Source organism: Thamnophis sirtalis, unplaced genomic scaffold, assembly GCF_051295495.1.
Source record: "Thamnophis sirtalis isolate CommonGarterSnake01/CBP01778 unplaced genomic scaffold, rThaSir2_p1.2 scaffold_1, whole genome shotgun sequence".
NCBI lineage: Eukaryota > Metazoa > Chordata > Lepidosauria > Squamata > Natricidae > Thamnophis > Thamnophis sirtalis.
The window spans coordinates 102350539-102371631 of NW_028261381.1; the positions used below are offsets into that span (position 1 = coordinate 102350539).

Genomic DNA, 21093 nt, shown 5'->3' on the forward strand with positions numbered 1-21093 from the left:
TCTTGAGGTTCATGGTACTTTTAGCAATAACCTCTAAGTCCATAATTTATGGGCCTCTGTTTTTCTTTTTATGAGTGACCAATTTTCTCATCCATATATTGCTACCACAAACTATTTTTGTCATTTCTGTACCTTCATTCCTCATTGTTGAATTTTGCCATTGCCTTCTTCTAGAGGAGTAATCTCTTTAGTGCTTCAGCATTCTGTATCTCTGTTCTTGAGCCCAAGAAAACATAACATTTTCCGCCCACATAGTGATACTGGGGGTTTTCTTTCTTTTTTTTGGAAAAAGACTTTTTTAAAGTGAGTGGTAATTCCAATAACCAGAAATACCATGAAAAACCTAGATTGAAATCTAGGTTTTATTTACCATATTTTTCAGAGTATAAGATGCACCTTTTTGCCTCAAAAAGAGGGTGAAAATCTGGATGTGTCTTGTACACTGAATACAGCGTTTTTTTGCCTCCTGAAGCCTCGTTCTCTTCACCAAAATGGCTATGAATAGCTTTATGGAGGCTTTTATAGAGCTCCTGGCGGCTGGGGAGGGCAGAAATGAATGAAAAACGGCCCTTTTTTGCCCCCCCCCCAGCCCTCAGCAGCACTCTATAAGCTTCTAAAGGCTATGCATGCATTTTTTTGAGAGGCCAAGCAACAGGTTAAATCCTGTCGTCCTGTCCAATGGACTGAATTGAATTTCCGGCCACGCCTCCTTGTCTTCTCACATATCCAGTTTTCAATTCAGTCCACTGCCCATTTGGACAAATCTTTTGTGTCTTCTTATTATTGCAATAAGTTTTTTTTTTATTTGGTGTGAGTGATTTCAAAAGTGTTGATTTTTCCTTCCCTTTTGATTGATAGCAAGTTAGCTTCCCCTCCCTCTGTCAGCAATCGGATTTCAGGCAGGCAAACACAGCTCCATTGTGCACCCGGGCTTCTGCCCGGGCACAGGAACAGCTTTTGCCTTAAGTGGATCTTCACCGCCGGGATTGTCCATTCATTAGTGACCTGCACGGCTTTCTGTTCTCATCGCCTGCCTCATTGCATTGTTCGGCTCTTGCAACTCATCAAGGCTCGGAGCAGCCCCTTTCCTAATTGACAGAGACTGATCAATTGACAGATCAATGCGTGATCTTCACTGGGCGTGGCCATTTTGGATTCCTCTCCTTCTGGTGGCCATTTTGTACGCAAATTTCTCCCGCGTTTGCTGCCACTTCCAGCAGCACTCTAGCGGCGGCGGTTTCTTGCCCAAGCATCGGAAGCAGCGAGGCAACGTTTTTGGAGTTTTTGGCTGCAGCCATTCTCCACGAAGCTCCCTTTTCTGCCCTACCTCAAATTGGCAACCACCTGTTCCGCCCCGGTCGTGTCGTGACTGATTTTGGCGCACGCTTGCCCAGATTCTCAGTGAGGACCTTCCCTGCGACCCTACCTTCTGCAAGACCGAAGCTCAGAGGTCGCTCAGCCCCATTGCCATGGCCGATGACATCGTGGAAGCCCTGGAACTGGCAAGCCAATCTACCAATGATCAGGCCAGACCTTTTACCAGAAGGTGGGCATGGCTGCAAGGGAGGCCATCAGAGGGGCCAGAGCCGGCAAACCCTATGCCGACAGGCTCACTAGGGGTCAGGATAGGTCCCTTAGGTGCCAAAAGCAATCAAAAAACAGATTGCCAAGGCCCAAAGACAAGTGGTGACCCAGGTTCATCAACCGGCCCAGCCAGAATCCCCAACTGATTAGGGAACGGCTCATTCCACCAGGTCCCTTTCGGACAGTGAGGGGCCCTCTCGAGTTTTATCACCTGATGTTGCTGGAGCAGGATCTAGATCCCCTTCTTCCTTTGGGGGTAATGCTGATCTTTTTGACTGTGAGCTAGATTTGGACAGGGAGGACCCCTCTCCCCTGGACAGAGATCCTTCTCCCAGTCCTACAGCAGCGGGAACCTGCCCAAGAGAAGATCAGGGCCCAAAACTTTCAGCGGAGATGTGCGAAGTAATTGCTACGGTGATTACCCAGGGTCTGTTGTGCTTTTAAACTGTTTGTATTGTCTGATTGTCTTTGTCTTACTTTTTGTAATTTCCCCTCCCTTGGCTATGTTCAGCCGCCCTGAGTCCCTTCGGGGAATAGGGCGGCCTACAAATTGAATAAAATCCAAATCCAATCGCCGAAGGCCTACAGCAGAGGGAGGCTCAGTGTCCTGCCCCCCCCAAACTAATAAACAAGCTCCCCGATATCGCAAGGATAAGGTTCCTCCACAGAGACCTTCATCCCCTGATTCTTAATTGGCAACTGCATAATCAGTGTGGGAGGATGAGGACTTGGGGGATCAGGACTTGTCCAAGGACGAGGGTTTGGTAGCAGACAAGCCAGCCTTTGCTGGTCTGTTCAAACCAACCTTATTCAAGTCCATCCTATTCAAGGCCAAAATTGCTACTCATATGGAGTCAGAATCCACTCCTGTTCCAGGTACCTCTAACCCTCCTGATCACAGTAAAGGTTTGTTTGGTGAACAACTTCCAGCTCAGGAAATAGTGCCGTCACCCAAGCTCTTTAAGGATGTAGTCGCTGCCCTTACTTTTACATCAGTTTTATCTCCTGACCTTTTGGAAGGCCTAAAGGCGGAAGATAAGTGTGCTGAACGAGCTTGTCATAAGACACCTGAGGCCACAGCGTGGGCCATCAAAGCGACCACTTCTGCTTCCTTCTTCAATTGGGTCTCCATTGCCTGGCTTCGCCAATTAATCACCAGAGTACCCCCAGGAGAGTCCAGACTGCACCAGGATGTTAACAAGATCGTGGCTGCAGTGGAATACTCTGCGGACCCTACCTTAAATGCCGCAAAGTTCGCCTCACGGGCTATGGCTTCCAATGTTACCTCGCGATGCCTTGTGTGGCTCCGTCATTGGAACACAGACATGAGGTCAAAATGGAAGCTGGCTTCAGCTCCCTTCAAGGGTGGCAAGTTATTTGGAGAAGCCCTAGATTCTGTGCTAGTAGAAAATAAAGATAAGAGAAAGGTCATACCCTCCGTGTCTCACAAAGCAGACAGCAGGTCTTCCTCCTATTTTGTCCCCAAGCCCCATGCCAGGCTGACCCATAGCCCTCTACTTCCTCTTACCAGAGGCAGTATCAACAACCTCAGGATCGAGCGCACGATAGGCAGTCCTTTTAGGACAGGAACCGTTTCCAGTCTTTCTCCCGACATCCCTTTCGAGAAGGGTCTGGCAACAGACCCTTCAAACATAATAAGTGACCATAACCCCAACCCTCCCATGGGGGGGGGCGTCTTCACCTATTCGCCACCGCCTGGGAGGAGATCTCATTGGACTTTCTCTTCCGCGCCACTTCATTTGTTTCCCAACTCCACAGTGTCCCATCAAGCGGGGCCTCATGGAGACCGAAATTCACCATCTCAGACATCAGGGCAATAGAAACAGTTTCCCTAGGTGAGGAACACAGGGGCTTCTATTCCATCTTATTTCTGGTCCCCAAGAGCTCGGCGGGGTGGAGGACAATCCTCGATTTAAAAAAGTTAAACAAATATGTGGCCAACAAAAAATTCAAAATGCAGTTACTCCACTCCGTTCTGAGCTGCATTCATCAAGGAGATTGAGATTGAGAAGTTTATTTATATGCCGCCCTTTTCCCTGAGGGGACTCAGGGCGGCTTACAACTCGAAAAGGGGGGGGGACAAACATTTAACATGTAGGACAGTACATCATTAAAAACACAACATTCATACCATTCGGGTGGGTTACAGTCTTTAGCCCCAGGCCTGACGGGATAGCCAGATTTTAAGGGCTGTGCGGAAGGTCTGGAGGGTGGTGAGGGTACGAATCTCCACGGGGAGATCGTTCCATAGGGTCGGAGCTGCCACCGAGAAGGCTCTCTTTCGCGTAGTTGCCAGTCGACATTGACTGGCAGATGGGACTCGGAGGAGGCCTAATCGATGGGATCTAATAGGTCAAGTGGAGGTGATTGGCAGTAGGCGGTCTCTCAAGATGTCCTGACATCAATCGATTTGAAAGAGGCGTATCTCCCCATGCCTGTAAGACCTGCACACAGACGCTACCTGAAGTTCTTCTATGACGGGACCCACTTTCAGTACAGGGCTCTCCCATTCGGCCTGTTCTCGGCCCCAAGGACATTTACGAAGCTTACAATAGTGGCCGCCCATCTGCGTCAGTGACCGATTCGTCTTCAATGCTATCTCAATGACATTTTGATCCAATTGTTGACACCAACACAGGCAATTCGCAACCTCCGCGTCACCATGCGTACATTGCAGACTTATGGCTTTACCATAAACCTAGAGAAAAGCCACCTGATTACTGCCACCAGGATTTTACACCTAGGAGCAGTGATAGACACCTCAATTTGTCAAGTCTTCCTCTCAATATCGCATTGCGAGTCTCCAACAGCTAGCCTGCCGGATTTACCGTTCTCCCAGAGTCCAGACCTTATCCCTATCCCAATTACTGGGGAAAATGATCTCGTGTCTCTCCAGAGTTCCTTGGGCGCAACTTCATACTCACCACCTGCATTGGTTTTTGCTCCCAATGCAGAGAGCCGACATCAGCAACTCTCTGACCAAGATAATGCTGCTGTCCAGGATCCATTGCTCCCTCAGATGGTGGCAATCGCCAGCCTTGATGAGGGGCACCTTCTTCAAACAACATGTTCGTCAGATCATCACGACGGATGCCAGCCTATTCGGCTGGGGGGCACACCTCCACAACCAGGTCACACAAGGTCAGTGGTCTCCTCACGACCTCTCCCACAACATAAATTGGTTAGAGTTGAGGGCAATCCACCTGGCCTTTCGGCAGTTCCAATAGCACATACAGGCCAGCATGTCCTCATACTCACCGACAACATAGCAACAAAGGCGCACATCAACTGCCAAAGGGGGACCAGGTCCAGGTCCCTCATGTCGGAAGCGGAAGTCATAGGACACTGGGCAGAGCTACACCTAGAATCGCTGCGAGCAGAACACATCTCCAGAGTGATCAACATACAGGCGGATTGGCTGAGCAGAACAACTTTAGACCATTTGGAGTGGCACCTGCACCCGCAATTTTTTCAACAGCTGTCGAGATTCGGACTTTCCCTGGTCGATCTGTTCACCACCCCAGAGAACGTTCAACTTCCCCACTTCTACACCAGGTTCCAGTGTCCCCTGACGGAAGGGGTCGATGCCCTGGCCTCCCAGCCTACTTTACACTTTTCCCCCATTGGCTCTCCTTCTCAGAGTAATCAGGAAGATTCTAGATGTGGGCGCCGAAATCCTGCTAGTGGCACCTTACTGGCCCAGACGGTCCTGGTTCGCCAATTTGACAGGCCTCTCCATTGTGCACCCATGGAATATTCCACAGGAGTTGGTCTCTCTCAGCCAGGGGGCAGTTCTCCACCCAGACACCCAGTGCCTCAACTTAACCGTATGGCACTTGAGAGGGACCTTCTGAAAAGGGCCGGGTTTTCCAACAACGTCGCCAAAACCATACAGGCTTCCAGATGCCCCTCCACCACTAGAATATACGACGCCACCTGGCGTTTTTTTGCCCATTGGTGTGTGGACCGTTGCATCCAGCCTACCTCTGCTCCCCTTTCACAGATACTGGACTTTCTCCTTAGGGCCTTGAAAAGGGTTTGGTACCTAATACTCTGAGACTCCAAGTAGCCGCTTTATCGACGATGATCCTCTCTTCTGACCGGCAACCACTCAACAAGATTCTGGAGATGCGTTGTTTCCTACAAGGCACTTCCAACCTTAGGCCTCCAATTATTCACCACTATCCCTCCTGGGATCTTGCCACGGTTTTCTGGGCACTCTCTAACTCGCCCTTTGAACTCCTCCGCAATGCTTCCTTGAGGCACCTCACCTTCAAAACCGCCTTTTTAGTCGCAATTTCTTCTGCTCGTAGAATCTCAGATTTGGCGGTCTTGTCTGTCCACAGTGATTTGTGTATTGTCCACCCGGACAGAGTCGTTCTACGGCTAGATCCATCCTTCCTGCCAAAGATCAATTCGTATTTTTACCGTGCCCATGAGATTGTCCTTCCGGACTTTTGTCCGAGACCAAAGGATCCCAGAGAGTGGCATTGGCACTCCCTTGATGTTCGTAGAACTTTAAAGAGGTACATCAAGCGAACTTCTTCTTTTCGTTGATCCGAATCCCTCTTCGTTTCTGGCATACATGGGGCGCAAGGTCACCTCCTCCACAGTCAGCAGATGGATCAAAGTTTGCATTTTCCTTGTTTACGAGCAGCAGGGTAGTCCGACTCCATCATGAATCACAGCGCACTCTACGCGAAGTGCTGCTACAACAGCAACCTGGGCCAACCAAGCGTCAATCAAGGAGATTTGCAAGGCGGCAACTTGGTTGTCCCCTTCTTTATTTGTCAGACACTACAAGTTGGACAACTTTGCTTCCACAGACGCTGCCTTTGACAGGAGAATACTGCAATCCATTGTTTCTACTTCTGATTAGAATTCACCATTTTTCACGCACCCTAGACATAGCTTTGCTTGGTTATGTTCCGTTGTTTGGACTCTCCAAGCAGCGCACGGGAAAATGATCATTGGCTTACCTGAAGGGTCCTTTTCCATGTGCTGCGGGAGAGTCCAACCCCGCCCTGGGTGGACAGTTTCTTCAGACTGGGTTGTTACCGGTCGATTGACTTTTGTGGATTACATTTAATGTAATATTATCTACTTAATCTCAGACCATGTCTTCATTGAAAACTGGATATGTGAGGAGACAAGGAGGTGTGGCTGGAAATTCAATTCAGTCCATTGGGCAGAAGGACTGGATTTAACCCGTTGCTTGGACTCTCCCGCAATGCACAGAAAAGGACCCTTCAGGTAAGCCAATGGTCATTTTCGCGAAAAATGGACCGTTTTTTGCTTATTTTTTGCCCATCCACCCACCTTAGGAGTACTCTGCAAGCCCCCTAAAGGTTATTCATGCCTTTTGTGGGGGGAGGGCTCATTTTTGCGAGTTTTGCAGAGTGTAAATACTTTTTTTTTCCTTTCGGAAAGCTAGTTAGAGTGGTTGATGAGAATTACATTGATCAAGTGCTGTGCCAGCAGAAACAAAGTCTTAGGTGCTGCAGATTGTCAGTGATTTCCTTCTCCGGTATATATATATATATATATATATATATATATATATATATATATAGACCCGAATACAACAAGACCAGCATACATACACCCGTGAAAATCTACGAAAACAAATCTATCTATCTACCTACCTACCTACTCTCTCTCCCTACCTATCTACTGTATTTCTCTCTATTTCTCTCTCTCTATCCCTCTATCTACCTACTTACTTTTTTTAAAAAAAAAAACCTGCCCTTTCAAAACCTTGGTGCGTCTTATACTCCGGAGCGTCTTACACTCAGAAAAATACGCTAATTGATTGGTGATGACTAGAACATCATAGATTTGAATTGTGTGTGTGAAAAATTGAAGTGTGTGAAAAAATATTCAAAACACTTATATTTTATTAATCTGTAAAAAAAATGGACCTTTTAGAAACATGGAAACAAAACGGAAAAAACATCTTAAAAATAAGAAATGGTGGCCAAAAGAAAATGTTTAATGTAATAAAATTGTTCTTAAGGATACTATTTTGCATTACTCTTATATTTCTGTCTTTTTTGTTTTCCTCATTCCACTCAAATATTCTTTATTGAGAGATTTCAGAGTATGTACATCATTTGTGGGTTTATACTGCCATCTAATGTTCTATAGTCAAATTCAGTCTCAGTTGAAGAGTATCATTTATTCTTAGACATTGTGAGCAAATACTCTTAATAGGGCTATAAATGATATTGATAGCAGTTCATTCAAGGTGTATAATTAAAAATTATGTATGTTTCAGTGAACAACGTGGGTGCTTCATATGATTATCCTGAATATTTCCTTGAGATTCCAGATTTAGATAGAGTAAGTATTCTTTTCCTCCCACACTTGTCTTTTAAATTTAATATTTAATATTAAATTTCAATATTTGTAAATGTGTTAATAGAATCATAATTGTAAAAGTATAAATAAGAACTTATTAGCACCTCCATTGCCCAGATTTAGAAACAGTCCTATGAATAGTTCATTAACTTCAAATTAAAATGTATAATGACTAATCCTAATCTAAGGAGTCAAGATACTTCACATCTTCATATCTTCAATACATTCATTAAAATCCCCAATATTAAGTGCATTAGTCTTGTTTGAATTAATTTTGCATTTACATTTTTGTATCTCAGTTTTGTAAAAGTCTTTATTTTGTTTCACATGCAAGAAAAATAATTCAGGCTACTACTATTTTTCTCAAAATACGACATGTCCCGAAAATAAATATACACCCTCCCCCGAAAAGAAGCCCTACTGAAGGGGAGGACGTGGCCAGCACAGGAGACAGTCCTTCCCATCCCTGGTCACCTTACGGCTTCTCCGGGCCTTAATCGGATCAGCTGAGCTGCTCCATTCACAAAACAGCTGATTCGCGGGTGCCGCTCAGATCTCCGCCTCCAGTAAGCATAGATGCTTTTGCAACCAGCTGTGGCTGGAAAAGAAGCCAGAGGCCAAGTGGAGGCCCCACATGCCTCACATCCTCCTTACCTAGCAGTGACAGTCATAGCAGGCAATTCTGTCTACGTAACAGGAAAGGCAGGCATGAAAATCCATACATCTGGGACATTGGAAGAAGCCCTGCAAGGAGACGTCACTGCTGATGTGCAGGAAATCCCCCCCATCCACCTGCAGATCGTCCTTTCAAAGAGGAGTTTGGATGATCTGCAGGTTTGGGGGGGGGGAGAGATTTCCTGTACATTGGCATCATCATCTCCCTGCAGGACTTCTTCCGATGTCCCAGGTGAATGGATTTCCGTGCCTTTCTTTACGGGAGGTCATTTCACACCTGCAAATTCGCACTGAAGGTTTGGAATGGGGTGTTTTTGCAAATGGCTTGAAAATGGGGAGGGGGGATTTTTGCCTCTTATCCTGTTCTCAGTTCTGTGCTGAGCTTCAGAACAGGGTGACAGGCAGGAAAGTCCCCCTTCCCATTTTCAATGCCCTGTACTCTTCGGACCATGGCCCTAGTGGGTCCTAGCTCTCATGCTCACTGTGCGAGGTGGCACCGGCAACACAGCTCCACCAGCAGGAAGGGGTGCTACGGGCGTCATAGAATTTATAATGCTATAGAAAAGGAAGAGAAGCATCAATAATTTATATATACTGTATGTCATGTATATGTTTATAATATATACACATGTAGTTGTTATCAAAACACAACAGAAGGGATATCAAAAATCTTCTGACTGTGGTTATCATTGTGGAGATTATATCCATGAAATTTTCATGACAATTTGACCTAAAATGATAATTTTAGGGCATATCTTAAATATTTTTTTAAAAAATTGAGACAATACATTGATGTAGCGTGGTGGTATAAACTCTGCCAAGAAAAGTATATAAAATTTCTGATTCTCCAGTACTGTAACTTTGAATTCTGAATCCTAATCAATAAATTACAAGATCCCAATTAGGCTCCAAAGTTTGATCAATAATTTCTATGTAGTATATACTCTAGTCATCTTCGTTACTGCAAACGTTTAAATCAAGAGTTCATAATATGTTATGTTTTTCCCCATTACAGCAAATTGAAAAGATCATAAATATTAATGCCGTAGCTTTGTGCAAGGTAAGTGCCATTTTGGGGAAGTTGGGCTAATGCAGGAGAATTGACTATTTTGCATATAGAGGCTATCAAGCTATTTTGATATTTTTTTTAGACAAATGTTTTCTTACTCTAGAAAAGAGGTATGTCGAAAGTATCAATATGCTACATCAGAAATATAGATAGTCCTCGACTTATGACCACAATTAAGCCCAACATTTCTGTTGCTAAATGAGACAGTTGTTAAGTGAGTTGCCCTATTTTACAACCTTTCTTGCTACAGTTAAGTGAGTCACAGAAGCTATTAGGTAAGTTGTTAAGTGAATCTGTCTTCCCCATTGATTTGCTTGTCAGTAGGCTGCAAAAGATTATGTCGGCACACTAAAGCTGTCATAAATATGAGTCGGTTGCCAATAGCCAAACTTGGATCATAGCAATAGCACTTAGACTTATATACTGCTTCAAAGTGTTTTTCAGCGCTCTCTAAGTGGTTTTACAGAGTCAGCATATAAGTTCCAGCATTTGTTTTGAATTTGTTTATGCTCTTTAGAATGCTGACTTCGCTTCTAAATTGGTCTCTAATATATTATATTACATTTTGTATCTGAAATATAATCATCTGAAACTAGTATGATCTTTTAATCTATCTCATTCAAGTAATTACGTGGCAATTTATCATAAACAGTCAATATGATTTTAAAAAATGGTTAATAATGAAATGTCATAGAACATTTTGAGTTCTTTGTCAGACTGTGTATTAGGGGAACATGTGGCAAAAAAGTCCAATATTAGGGCAGATGTTGTGACCATAAAACTTGCAATTTGAATTAGATACAAAATGAAAATTGTAGATTGGATCATGTTCCTCCTAATGGTGGCTATACTGTAAAAAAACAGTAGCTTATATTTTTTGATAAAATACATTTTAATGGTAACTGCTGTATTACAGTTGACATATTAAAATATAAATTAAGTTTCTCATGGCTTTGGCTGGAGAACCATTTTTTTCTGATATTATAACAATTTATTTAAAAAGTACTTTCAGAATCATTTTTTAATGTTAAAAGGTAGCTAACACACAAATTGTTGCTTAAGATAAGAGGCAGCATTAGGTGATCTGTGGCAAAGTAAAATAATTGTAGCCCTTTCAGTGGCTTGCTTTTCTAGATTATTTACTTATTTATCTAGGAACATTTATTTGGCCGCCTAACTTACTCAGTGATTACAAAATAATGGAAATTGTTACCTTTAAAAATCACAAAGCAAAAGCTTTTGATTTCTTTGTGTGATCAATAACTTGGAAAGCGTTGTTCATCTTTTTTGCCTATTTATGCTGTGCCTTCTTTTCCTCTTAAGATGGAATGTATTATGAGAAGTGCCTCATACAACCTTAATCGTGCTGGCTGAGACATATGGAATTGTAATCCATGATCAGTTGACTTTTGTTTCAAATTCTGATAAGTCAGAGTTGTCAAACTCTTGGCCCACAAGCCAGATGCATCACATGCTGGCCATGCCCACCCCCGTTTTAGTGAAGGAAGGGAAGTGGCAATATGTCATGTGACAACAACGTGATGACATGACTTTGACACCCCTGTTATAAGTGGTCTAGACTGCCATTGCTGATACCTGTCATGCAATTGCATAGTTCAACCACTTTTGCTTTCCTTGCTGTGCTATTAATTACATTTTATTTCTTGCACTGTCTAGCATCGGTATTAGATATTTGAGGAAATTCACCTATGTAATATACAGAAGTTTTTAAACCGTTCTGTAATAATGCTAAATCATACAGACTGATTAAGTTGTTTATAAGTGCAGCTTATCTGAGTTGCTCAACATGTTTTATCAAAGAACCAAACTGCCTAAGTAGAATAAAAATACACTGCCTTACAAATGACCGCCTTCAAATTCTTCTATAATTTTTTGAGGTGAAGAGAGGTCAGCTGTTTTGTGAGAGGGCTTTCCTCAGTCTGTTTTCTGCATACTACTCAATCTTTTTCTTATTTTTTTCAGATGACACAATTTGTGCTTCCTCGCATGGTGGAAAGGTGAGTCACATAAACACATCCAGACAGCCATTATTATTTATAGGGGAAAATCCTTTCTTTGAAAAATTCATTACTATGACTAATCAGGCAGGCCTCCATGTTTTATTGGCAGTGTAATGCTGTGTGAGTCATGGGATTGGGTGCATGAATCATCCGACCGTGAAAGCCTATCTTTACTTGATTCCCTTTTTTATTTTATTTTCACTGTTTGGTGATTTCTTTTTAAAATGGAATTAAAAAGCCTGAATGACTCATCAGTGAGAACTCAACAACAAGCTGCTCTGCGGGGGTGGCTATGTTTCTGGGATGTTCCTGGGAATAACCTTAAAGCCATTCCTGAGTATCACTGGAAGGAAAATTGAGAGACTAGAGAGAACAAGCTTACTTATATGGCAGGTACAGAAAATTCGTGCACGAAAGCAAAAGACTCTGGAATAATAGGGGGCTAAGAGATGACAACCTTTCAGTATTAGTGTAGATTGTACTTTTGGCATTTTTCCATTTGTGCTGTTGTTACATGAGGTAGATAATTTTTCTGAAAACTAGAAATTATTGCTTGCTTAGTTCCTTCCAGTTATATTCCCCCAAAATGGAAACAGAAAATCATTCTATCACAAGTATCTCTCATCTTGATCCAGCTTGATATACTTCTTTTTGAACCATGGTATTTGGTTCTGCATTAAAGTGTCTTCTGCTGCCTGCAAATTCTTTCCTCCTTGCCTTAAGTAGTCCATTTTTCTACCCAGGCTCAAGTCTCTTCATCGTCGGAGAAAGCCAAAAACTTAGAAATGTTGGCCATTTAAAACATTTTTCCTTCTTGGCTATTTAAAGGATTTATTGATTGAGCAAGATCTTCCTTGGTTTCACATAAGCTCTTGCTGAAATTAAAGTTGGTGCTGAAGTTAACAAGCTTGTACTCAATCCAGATAAGACCGAGTGGCTGCTGTGCTTCCCTCCCACTAATTGGCCAAGTGTTCCATCTCTCAGGCTGGGGGGGGGGGGTCAAATGATATGCCCCTCAGACAGGGTCCGCAACTTGGGAGTCCTGGACCCACAGCTGACTTTTGAACATCATTTGTCAGCTGTGACCAGGGGGGCATTTGCCCAGGTTCGCCTGGTGCACCAGTTGCGTCCCTACCTGAACCGGGAGGCTCTCACAACAGTCACTCGTGCCCTTGCAACCTCTAGGCTGGAGTACTGCAACGTGCTCTACATGGGGCTGCCCTTGAAGAGCATTCGGCGACTTCAGCTTGTCCAGAATGCAGCCGCGCGAGCGATCGTGGGTGCACCTCGTTTCACCCACGTAACACCTATCCTCCGCGAGCTGCACTGGCTGCCTGTTGATCTCCGGGTGCGCTTCAAGGTGCTAGTTGTCACCTACAAGCCCTTCATGGTATAGGATCTGGGTACTTGAGAGACCGCCTACTGCCAATTACCTCCACTAGACCAATAAGATCCCATAGATTAGGCCTCCTCCGAATTCCATCAGCCGGCCAATGTCGACTGGCAACTACCCGGAGGAGAGCCTTCTCGGTGGCTGCTCCGACCCTCTGGAACGAACTCCCCGTGGAGATTCGTACCCTCACCACCCTCCAGACCTTCCGCATAGCCCTTAAAACCTGGCTGTTCCGACAGGCCTGGGGCTAAAGACTTCAACCCCACTCGAATGGTATGACTGTTGTGCTTTTTTAACGGTGTATTGTTTTAATGTTTGTAACTTGTCTGTTTTTCCCCTTCCCTTATATTGTGAGCCGCCCTGAGGCCCCCCAGGGAAAAGGGCAGCATACAAATAAAGTAAAATCAAATCAAATCAAGTCTTCTTGTTTGGTGCAGTCTCCTGGATTTGATAAGTGAGACAAAGAATATGTCTTCCCCATATCAGTTTCACAGTTTTGGAATGTGTCTGAGTTGAACTTTGTCACGTTCTCAGGACTAAGCTTCCCATTTAGCTTTTCATTTTACTATTTTAACACATTGATAGTTTTGCATAATGTATAATCCAGTCACCTGTACAAGAATCATTGCCAGAAACTTCCAGTGGCTCAGATTTTGGTGAAAAGCAGTCTCCATTCTGCTTGCTGCAAGATGGTTGGGAAGAATTCAAATGACAATTATGTGACATTGTGATGGTTGTACATTAAATGCTTGATAGTTGTGAAGTGCCTGAATGATAATCTTGTGACCGCAGGATACTGCGACAGTCATAAAGGCAAGGATTGATCACAATCTTAAGGGTTTTTTATGCACTGTTACAACTTTTAACAGTCATTAAACAAGGCAGTCAGTAAGTGAGGAGTATTGTATGTGTATGGGGCACCACCAAGAATTCTCAGATTTGTTCCTTAGACTGGGAATTTATTGTTTTTTAAAATATTTTTAAAAAAAGAAGAGCCAGGAGGAAGGTAGTAGCAGACCATTTCTACATTGTCACCCTGAAAACTACATGGCTATTCTAGGCAGTCACTACGAGTCAAGTGCAATGATTTTTTATGCAAATACTTATGGATGTTATAGTTAACATTTGTATATTTTAGGCTTCTGTTTTATTCCAGCAGATTTATAATTTATATTCTGTCTTGTCTTTCAGGTCCAAGGGAATCATAATTAATATAACTTCTCTTTCTGGAGTAGCAGAAACTCCATTTTTAACTCTTTATGCAGCAAGCAAGGTACATATATGGGGGGAACATTGTGTGTGTAATTTTTCCCATTCTTCAACTGAACTGCTTATTGGCAAATACAATATTTGAGATAGTCTTTAAAGAGGATAATGTTTTCCTTATTTCATGAAAGTGAATATAGAGACCTTTGAATTAGTCTCTTGAATTCAGATTTTTAAATGTATGTACCTATAACTTTGTTGGTGTGGGACAGCCTTCTATTTAAAAATATAGTTGTCTCCTTCAGCTTTGTGCAAGGAGTCTGAATTTGGGTTGGTTCAAACGCCACTCTTTTAAGGAAGTATTTTCACGTGAGCACAATTCTTAAAACCTTCCAATTGTTTTTATGAATGTATACATTTTGATTTACAATAAGTACATACATAGTTTTTACTACACTGTTTCCCTGAAAATAAGACCTCCCCAGATAATAAGCCTTATCAGGCTTTTGAGCGCATGTGCTAAAATAAGCCCTCCCAAAAATATTTAAACACATGTGCAGCCGGTCCCCGCTATTTCCTCTGGTTGCTTGCAGTGCAAACAACATGAGGTGAGGAAGCGAGGCCGGAGCAGAGGGAAAGGGAAACATGTCCACATACCCTTACCTAACGGCCGCTCCTGCAACTCTAGCCACCGTGCCCTTTCTGTCACGCTAATGGCTGCCGCAAGAAGCGGCAGGCTCAGCGACACGCAACATGGCAGCAGCCATGAGGTGATCACGTTTGCTGCCTCCTGCACCTCAAAAATAATGACCTCCAAAAATAAGGCCATGCACTGTATTTGTAGTTAATTATGGCTCCCAAAACCTAGTTTCTTTCAAGTAATCATAGCAAATGTTAATAATAAATTACACTTCAGATAATACTCTAAACTGCAGTTATTCTCAAGCCAACATCCCTGCTATTCTGGCAGCCACATTAGAAGAAAGAGGAGGGAACATGTGAGCATAGTGTACTAATTATATAAACATTTTCAGCTATGGAAGCTCAGTAGCTAACGCTGGCTCAGTCATATTGTGTCTGTCAAAACTACTATTCCCAGGCTTATTGCAAAAAAGAGGAGGGAATGCTTTGTTTTTTAACTGACATGTTGCTTAAAAATATAAATCAAAAGTATAAAATGCTTAAGTAGCACTAAATAATAAAATAAATGTAACTAACAAATGTGAAACAAACACAAAAACACTTCACTAAGCTTACAAAAATATAATAGAATATATTTTATATATTTAACTTATATTACCACTTGAATAATTTAATACCACTTTATAATGCCTCGGTAAGGCCATATTTGGAATACTGCATTCAGTTTTGGTCACCACAATGTAAAGAGGATGTTGAGACTCTTGAAAGAGTGCAGAGAAGAGCAACAAGGATGATTAGAGGACTGGAGGCTAAAATATATAAAGAATGGTTGCTGTAATTGGCTATGTCTAGTTTAATGAAAAGAAGGGATTGCCACAAAGAAGATGGAGTCAAGCTATTCTCCAAAGCACCTAAGTGCAGGACAAGAAGCAATGGATGGAAACTAATCAAGGAGAGAAGCTACCTAGAACTAAGAAGAAATTTTCTGACAGTTAAAACAATTAAGCAGTGGAACAACCTGCCTCCAGAAGTTATGAATGCTCCAACACTGGAAGTTTTTAAGAAGAGCTAGGACAACTATTTGTCTGAAATGTATAGGGTTTCCTGCCTAAGCAGGGGGTTGGACTTGAAGACCTCCAAGGTCCCTTCCAACTCTGTTATTCTATTAAAAGTATTAATCACATTTCCTTACAATGTACAAAATTCCTAGTTTGAAATGCTATTTTCCACATTACACGGTTTATAATTAATGGCAAGGTGTGTAAAATTGACAGTATATAATTTATTTTCAGTTTCATATTGTGCATTCCTACCGCTATGCTTCTTTACATGTATTTAGGTTTTTGGAAATTTCTTTTCTCAATCCCTCGGCTTGGAATACAGAGACAAAGGTATCCTTGTGCAGGTTAGTGTGATTCATCTGTTTTGATACTGTATGTGTAATTAACCTGATAGTATGGGATGCTAAATATTAAAAGACATTCAAATTATTCCTTATCTGAAAGACAATTGTAGGTACCATTGCCAAAAATAAATTAATAGACAGTTTCTTTAATCAAAGTATTTTCATTATAGTGCTGACTTTAGGAAATACCATCTTTAAAGCTTTATTCTGCTAATTGTCCAGCTGATAGAAAGCTTTTAATTAAATTGGTTTTTTTTATTTACTTGCTTTTACTGCAAGAGTTATGTGACCATTTTTGAATTCTACTTTTTAGCATTGGCATTATACCCCTCACATGTTATGTAACATATTGGGTCTTGGATGAGTACTTCAGCGTCTTTCCATGTAAAGTTTAGAGTCTTCCATGAACATCCTTTGCCATATATTTTAAGGACATCTTGGTTGTTTGGCAGAAGGGGAGTGCTTGTCATTGCCATCTTGGGGATACGATCGTTCTCCACTTTCAATACTTTTTGAATTCTATTACTACTTAATTTGGGGTTGCAAATGTCCTTTATCCAATTGACTTAAAGTTGTAGGGTCACATGTTCTCCCCCTTTTCCTGACTAGAAGGTTACCTTGCATCTTAGAAAATGAAGTTAAAATCTACTCTCCTCCTTCATCAGCCTCTGCAGTAGGATATTTCCATTTACAGCAGTCACACTCGATTTCATTGAGGGCTGCATTAGGGTTGTGTTTGATTCCCAAGCTCCGTTTTCATCTGCGACGGCCTCCTGTAACCTTCTGCCAGCAAAAACTGAGCTTGGGAGGGCTATCCTCCCGAGCTCCATATTCACTTTCAGAAGGACTGGTCCTTGGCTGTTTCTAGCACATCCTCGCAAGCCAGTTCTAAGTACCAGGGGGGCAGATCCGGTCCACAGGCCTTGAGTTTGACACCCCTGATTTATAGCATTTTCTAACATCAAAAACATCCAAAAGAAAGTATAGTGAAAAATTAGATATATCAAAAGAGCATGAGAAGCAAAGGCTGTGAAGACATGCCACATCCTCCAAAATGAATTTTTTTAGAGCAATTAGTTAAGTCTTCTAAATAATTTATTTTCAACTGCATGTGAGTCCCCTTCGGGGGAAAAGGGCGGCATATAAATATAATAAAATGAAAATGAATGAAATGAATGTTTTTAAAAACATCCAGAAGAGGATTGCTGGGGCTACAATACAAGCGACTGTACACCACCCTGATTGCAGGGAAGCTACACCTATTAAATTGGTCCGTCCCAAGTAACTAATGGAACAAATTAGGTTTCAAAAGTAGCTTGGGGTTGTTCTGTAGGGCTTGCTGCATATCTGATTGAGGTCTTGACAGCATTGGTTGCACTTTTAGATGGCGTCTGTGAAAATAGGATGAGAAGGTACACTCTTGGTCTTTCAGGCCTTTCAAACATGATCTCTGGAATGGTGTTGGAGTTGGTGGCACAGTGTTGTGCTTATTTTTCCTTCTTCCAGGAAAAATGAGGAAAAACGAGCATAACACTGTGCCAAACTATAAAAAAAATAATTACACAGCTAAGTAAACAGCAAAAAAAATATTTTTTTTTACCTTCGGAAAACATGATAATCTGAAAAAATGAAACTAAATTAATCAAACTTTAAAACTCTTATTAAGCTGAAAAGGGGTAAGTTAGGAATAAGAGCCAATTTAGTATAGTGATAGGTATCAGGCTAGAAACATGAAGACTATGAGTTCTAATCCTGCCTTAAGCACAAAGCCAGCTGGTTGACCTTGTAGCATTGCTCTCTCTCAGCCCTAGGAAGGAGGCCATGGCAAACTACTTTCAAAATGCCATGCCAAGAAAGCTGCAGAGACTTGTCCAGGCAATTTCCAAGAATTGGACACAATTGAATGGAGGAAAAAATAGCAATATCTGCTAATAGGGATTTTTTTAAAATAACATCCTGAAGACCAGTTTTTAAGTGAAAAACTGCAAAATGATACCACTTTTAACAGTATTACAACATTTAATATTTTATACTTTGGTACTACCCAGTGCAATAATGCTGTTTGAAAATTAAATTTCCATTTCAAAATACCTCAGTACAATGTTTGTAATGAATTAATCCATGATACATAAGCTACGTATTTAATATCAGATAAATTGATCTTTAACTCAGGCATGTATGAACATAGAAGATCATTTAATGTTGCTTCTAAATCAATGATTTATTGTAGCGAAGTAAGCCAACTACAATTGGAACCAGCAGCTGTATTATTTAATGAAGCTTTTGCTAAGTGGGAAATCACATTTCCTCATGCCCCCTCCCTTTGGAAAGCTTACCCTGATGTTGGGACAGCTAACTCAAAATTTGCAAGAATAATTAGTTTCGTGCCTTCCTCTTTTGTTTGTCTCTTAACTACTTCCCCAGTCTTTTCAATGCTCATTCCAGCTGGGTACTGGAATGCTTTCAATATGTAGAAGTAATCCTTAACTTAAGACTACAGTTGGGACCAGAATTTTCATTGCTAAGCAAGACAGTGGTTAAAGAAACCTGGGCCCAAAACATAACTAATTGCGGGCTGCCACTTCAGGATAGCTCTTTAATCTACCATTTCCCCATTGGAAGTTTATATCGTGTTCATGTAATGACATGAATGACACTGAATATCACACATTTGGGCCTAAAGTTAGTTTTTCAGCACTGTCATAATTTCAAATGGTCACTGAATGAAGTTCTTGGTAAGTGAGGACTACCTATGTTAACCATATGATTCTTATCATAATATGTTGTCACTGTAGCAGTTTCTATGTTTAAATTGTTTTGTAACACATGTCCGTTATAGCTCTTAAATAAGACAATGTACAGGTACAAACTGCTAGATATAAATTTAATAAAATAATGTTCTTTCTTTTTCAGACTGTTCAACCATATTTTGTCCTGACAAAAATGTCTAAAATTCGTAAAACAAACATATGCAGACCCACTCCTGAACAATATGTAAAATATTCCCTCAATACTCTTGGTCGGGAAAGGATAACTTGTGGATATCCATCTCATGCTTTTTTGGTATGTATATTTAAAGGGAGATTAGAATTTCCCTTTCTAAAGGGAAATAACTTGCTTTCATTTATCAATCCATTGATATCTTGGTCTTTAACAACTTTGTAACACATCTTTTTCTGCCTCTGTTTCTTAGAAATGGTTGGGAACAAACGTGCTCCCCGATTGGTATATCAAAAAATCAATCAGAGAAACAGCCTTAAAATCAAGAGCTTACCATTTAAAGAAACTAAAGGAAAACTAAGCTACATTGCCTTGACAAGAACGTTGGTATTTTGAAAAATCTACTTTGAAGCATCAAATACTTTGCCCTATGTTATAGTTTTTGTATAGGATATTCTGAGGGAAACTGGAGACTGGTATGAAGAAAATATATGAGAGGTGTAGAAAAATTAATTAACAATATTTACATTATATACTGTTCTGGAACCATTCTATTAAAATGTTTTGTGTTATATAATTATTAAACAATATTTTCAATTGTTTTACTGAAGCACATTAGTAGTGTTTCAGATAGGTTCATTTTGACAAATGTGATTGAAATTGAAATATAACAATTTGGCATTTGTAACATCACTACCGATAATAGAGTCACATTACTTCTGTATTTTAAACTAAAAGTTTTTATTTCCTCAATTTTGATATTTCAAGAAATATCCCTTATTGAAATTGAGATTTTAAAAATTACAAGATTGGCTATAGGATCTATCTCGTTAACATGAATGTTAATGTTCATTATATAATAGTCAGCGTCAGGCATCACAATAATGCTTTATTTGTTACAAAGGTAGCTAAATATAATGCTGGTACTGACTTCATATGTTTACAATGTTTGTTTACTAATCACAATACTGTAAGTAAAATTGTACTTTGTGTGAACTGTCATATCAAATATTTAAAAATATTTGCAACAGCAGACAGGATTTTGATTACCTGGATGTTCTCGTAATATAAATGTTTATGGGTTGGGACCAGGAAGTGCTTGTGAAATTCCATCTCTATAACAAGATGGGGGAGCTCTTTGAGTGATATGAGATGTATTATAGAAGGCTGCAACACAAAGGATAATGAGAGAAAGAAGATAAACATGTCTGGACAGCCTATCTTCTTGCATAAGAGTTCTTGCCTCCAGAATTAAAAGAAGTCACACCAAATGTTGAGAATACATTTAACAAGGATTTGTTATTCCTTCATTGTAACTTAATGAAATGAAAAATCACTTTCTTAAGACGTAGTTTTATCTGTCATTACATGAAAATTAAGATTTGACTTTTTATTTCCTTAAATCATATTATTTGTACCTTTGGAACAAATAAAATGAAAATGCTTTAACATGTTATGGGCCTCCTTCCTTTATTGAAAACTCATTTGTATTCTGAGTCTGGCAAATATATTCAGGGGAGATTCATGTTAGCTCAATCTTTTCCTGAGTAGGAAAAGGAAAAAGTGCATACTACCATTCCCTTTGCTTTATTGGGCACAGTGGTCTTTATCGGTAGGCATACAAATAATCATTTCTGCAAATTAATTTCAGCATGTTTTATAGATGCAAGAGACTCTAACTGAATTTTGAATATTGTCCTTTGAAGATTAACTTAAGACTGATATGAAAATAAATATGTGTTTAAACTTTATTGTACATAGAAAAGAAACAAAAAAT

At 40.9% G+C, this 21093-nt stretch overlaps 1 protein-coding gene across 1 annotated transcript in view; it reads left to right on the forward strand.

The window, feature by feature from the left end:
• The window catches only part of HSD17B12 (hydroxysteroid 17-beta dehydrogenase 12), a 70324-nt gene extending 49554 nt beyond the window's left edge, over window positions 1-20770 (forward strand). Inside the window, exons 5-11 of the mRNA XM_014068228.2 lie at window positions 7883-7947; window positions 9656-9700; window positions 11693-11727; window positions 14315-14396; window positions 16311-16376; window positions 19290-19439; window positions 19570-20770. Of these exons, the coding sequence (XP_013923703.2) occupies window positions 7883-7947; window positions 9656-9700; window positions 11693-11727; window positions 14315-14396; window positions 16311-16376; window positions 19290-19439; window positions 19570-19677 (551 nt within the window). The 3' untranslated portion in view covers window positions 19678-20770. The remainder of the gene's footprint in view (window positions 1-7882; window positions 7948-9655; window positions 9701-11692; window positions 11728-14314; window positions 14397-16310; window positions 16377-19289; window positions 19440-19569) is intronic.
• Window positions 20771-21093: the final 323 nt, after the last annotated feature.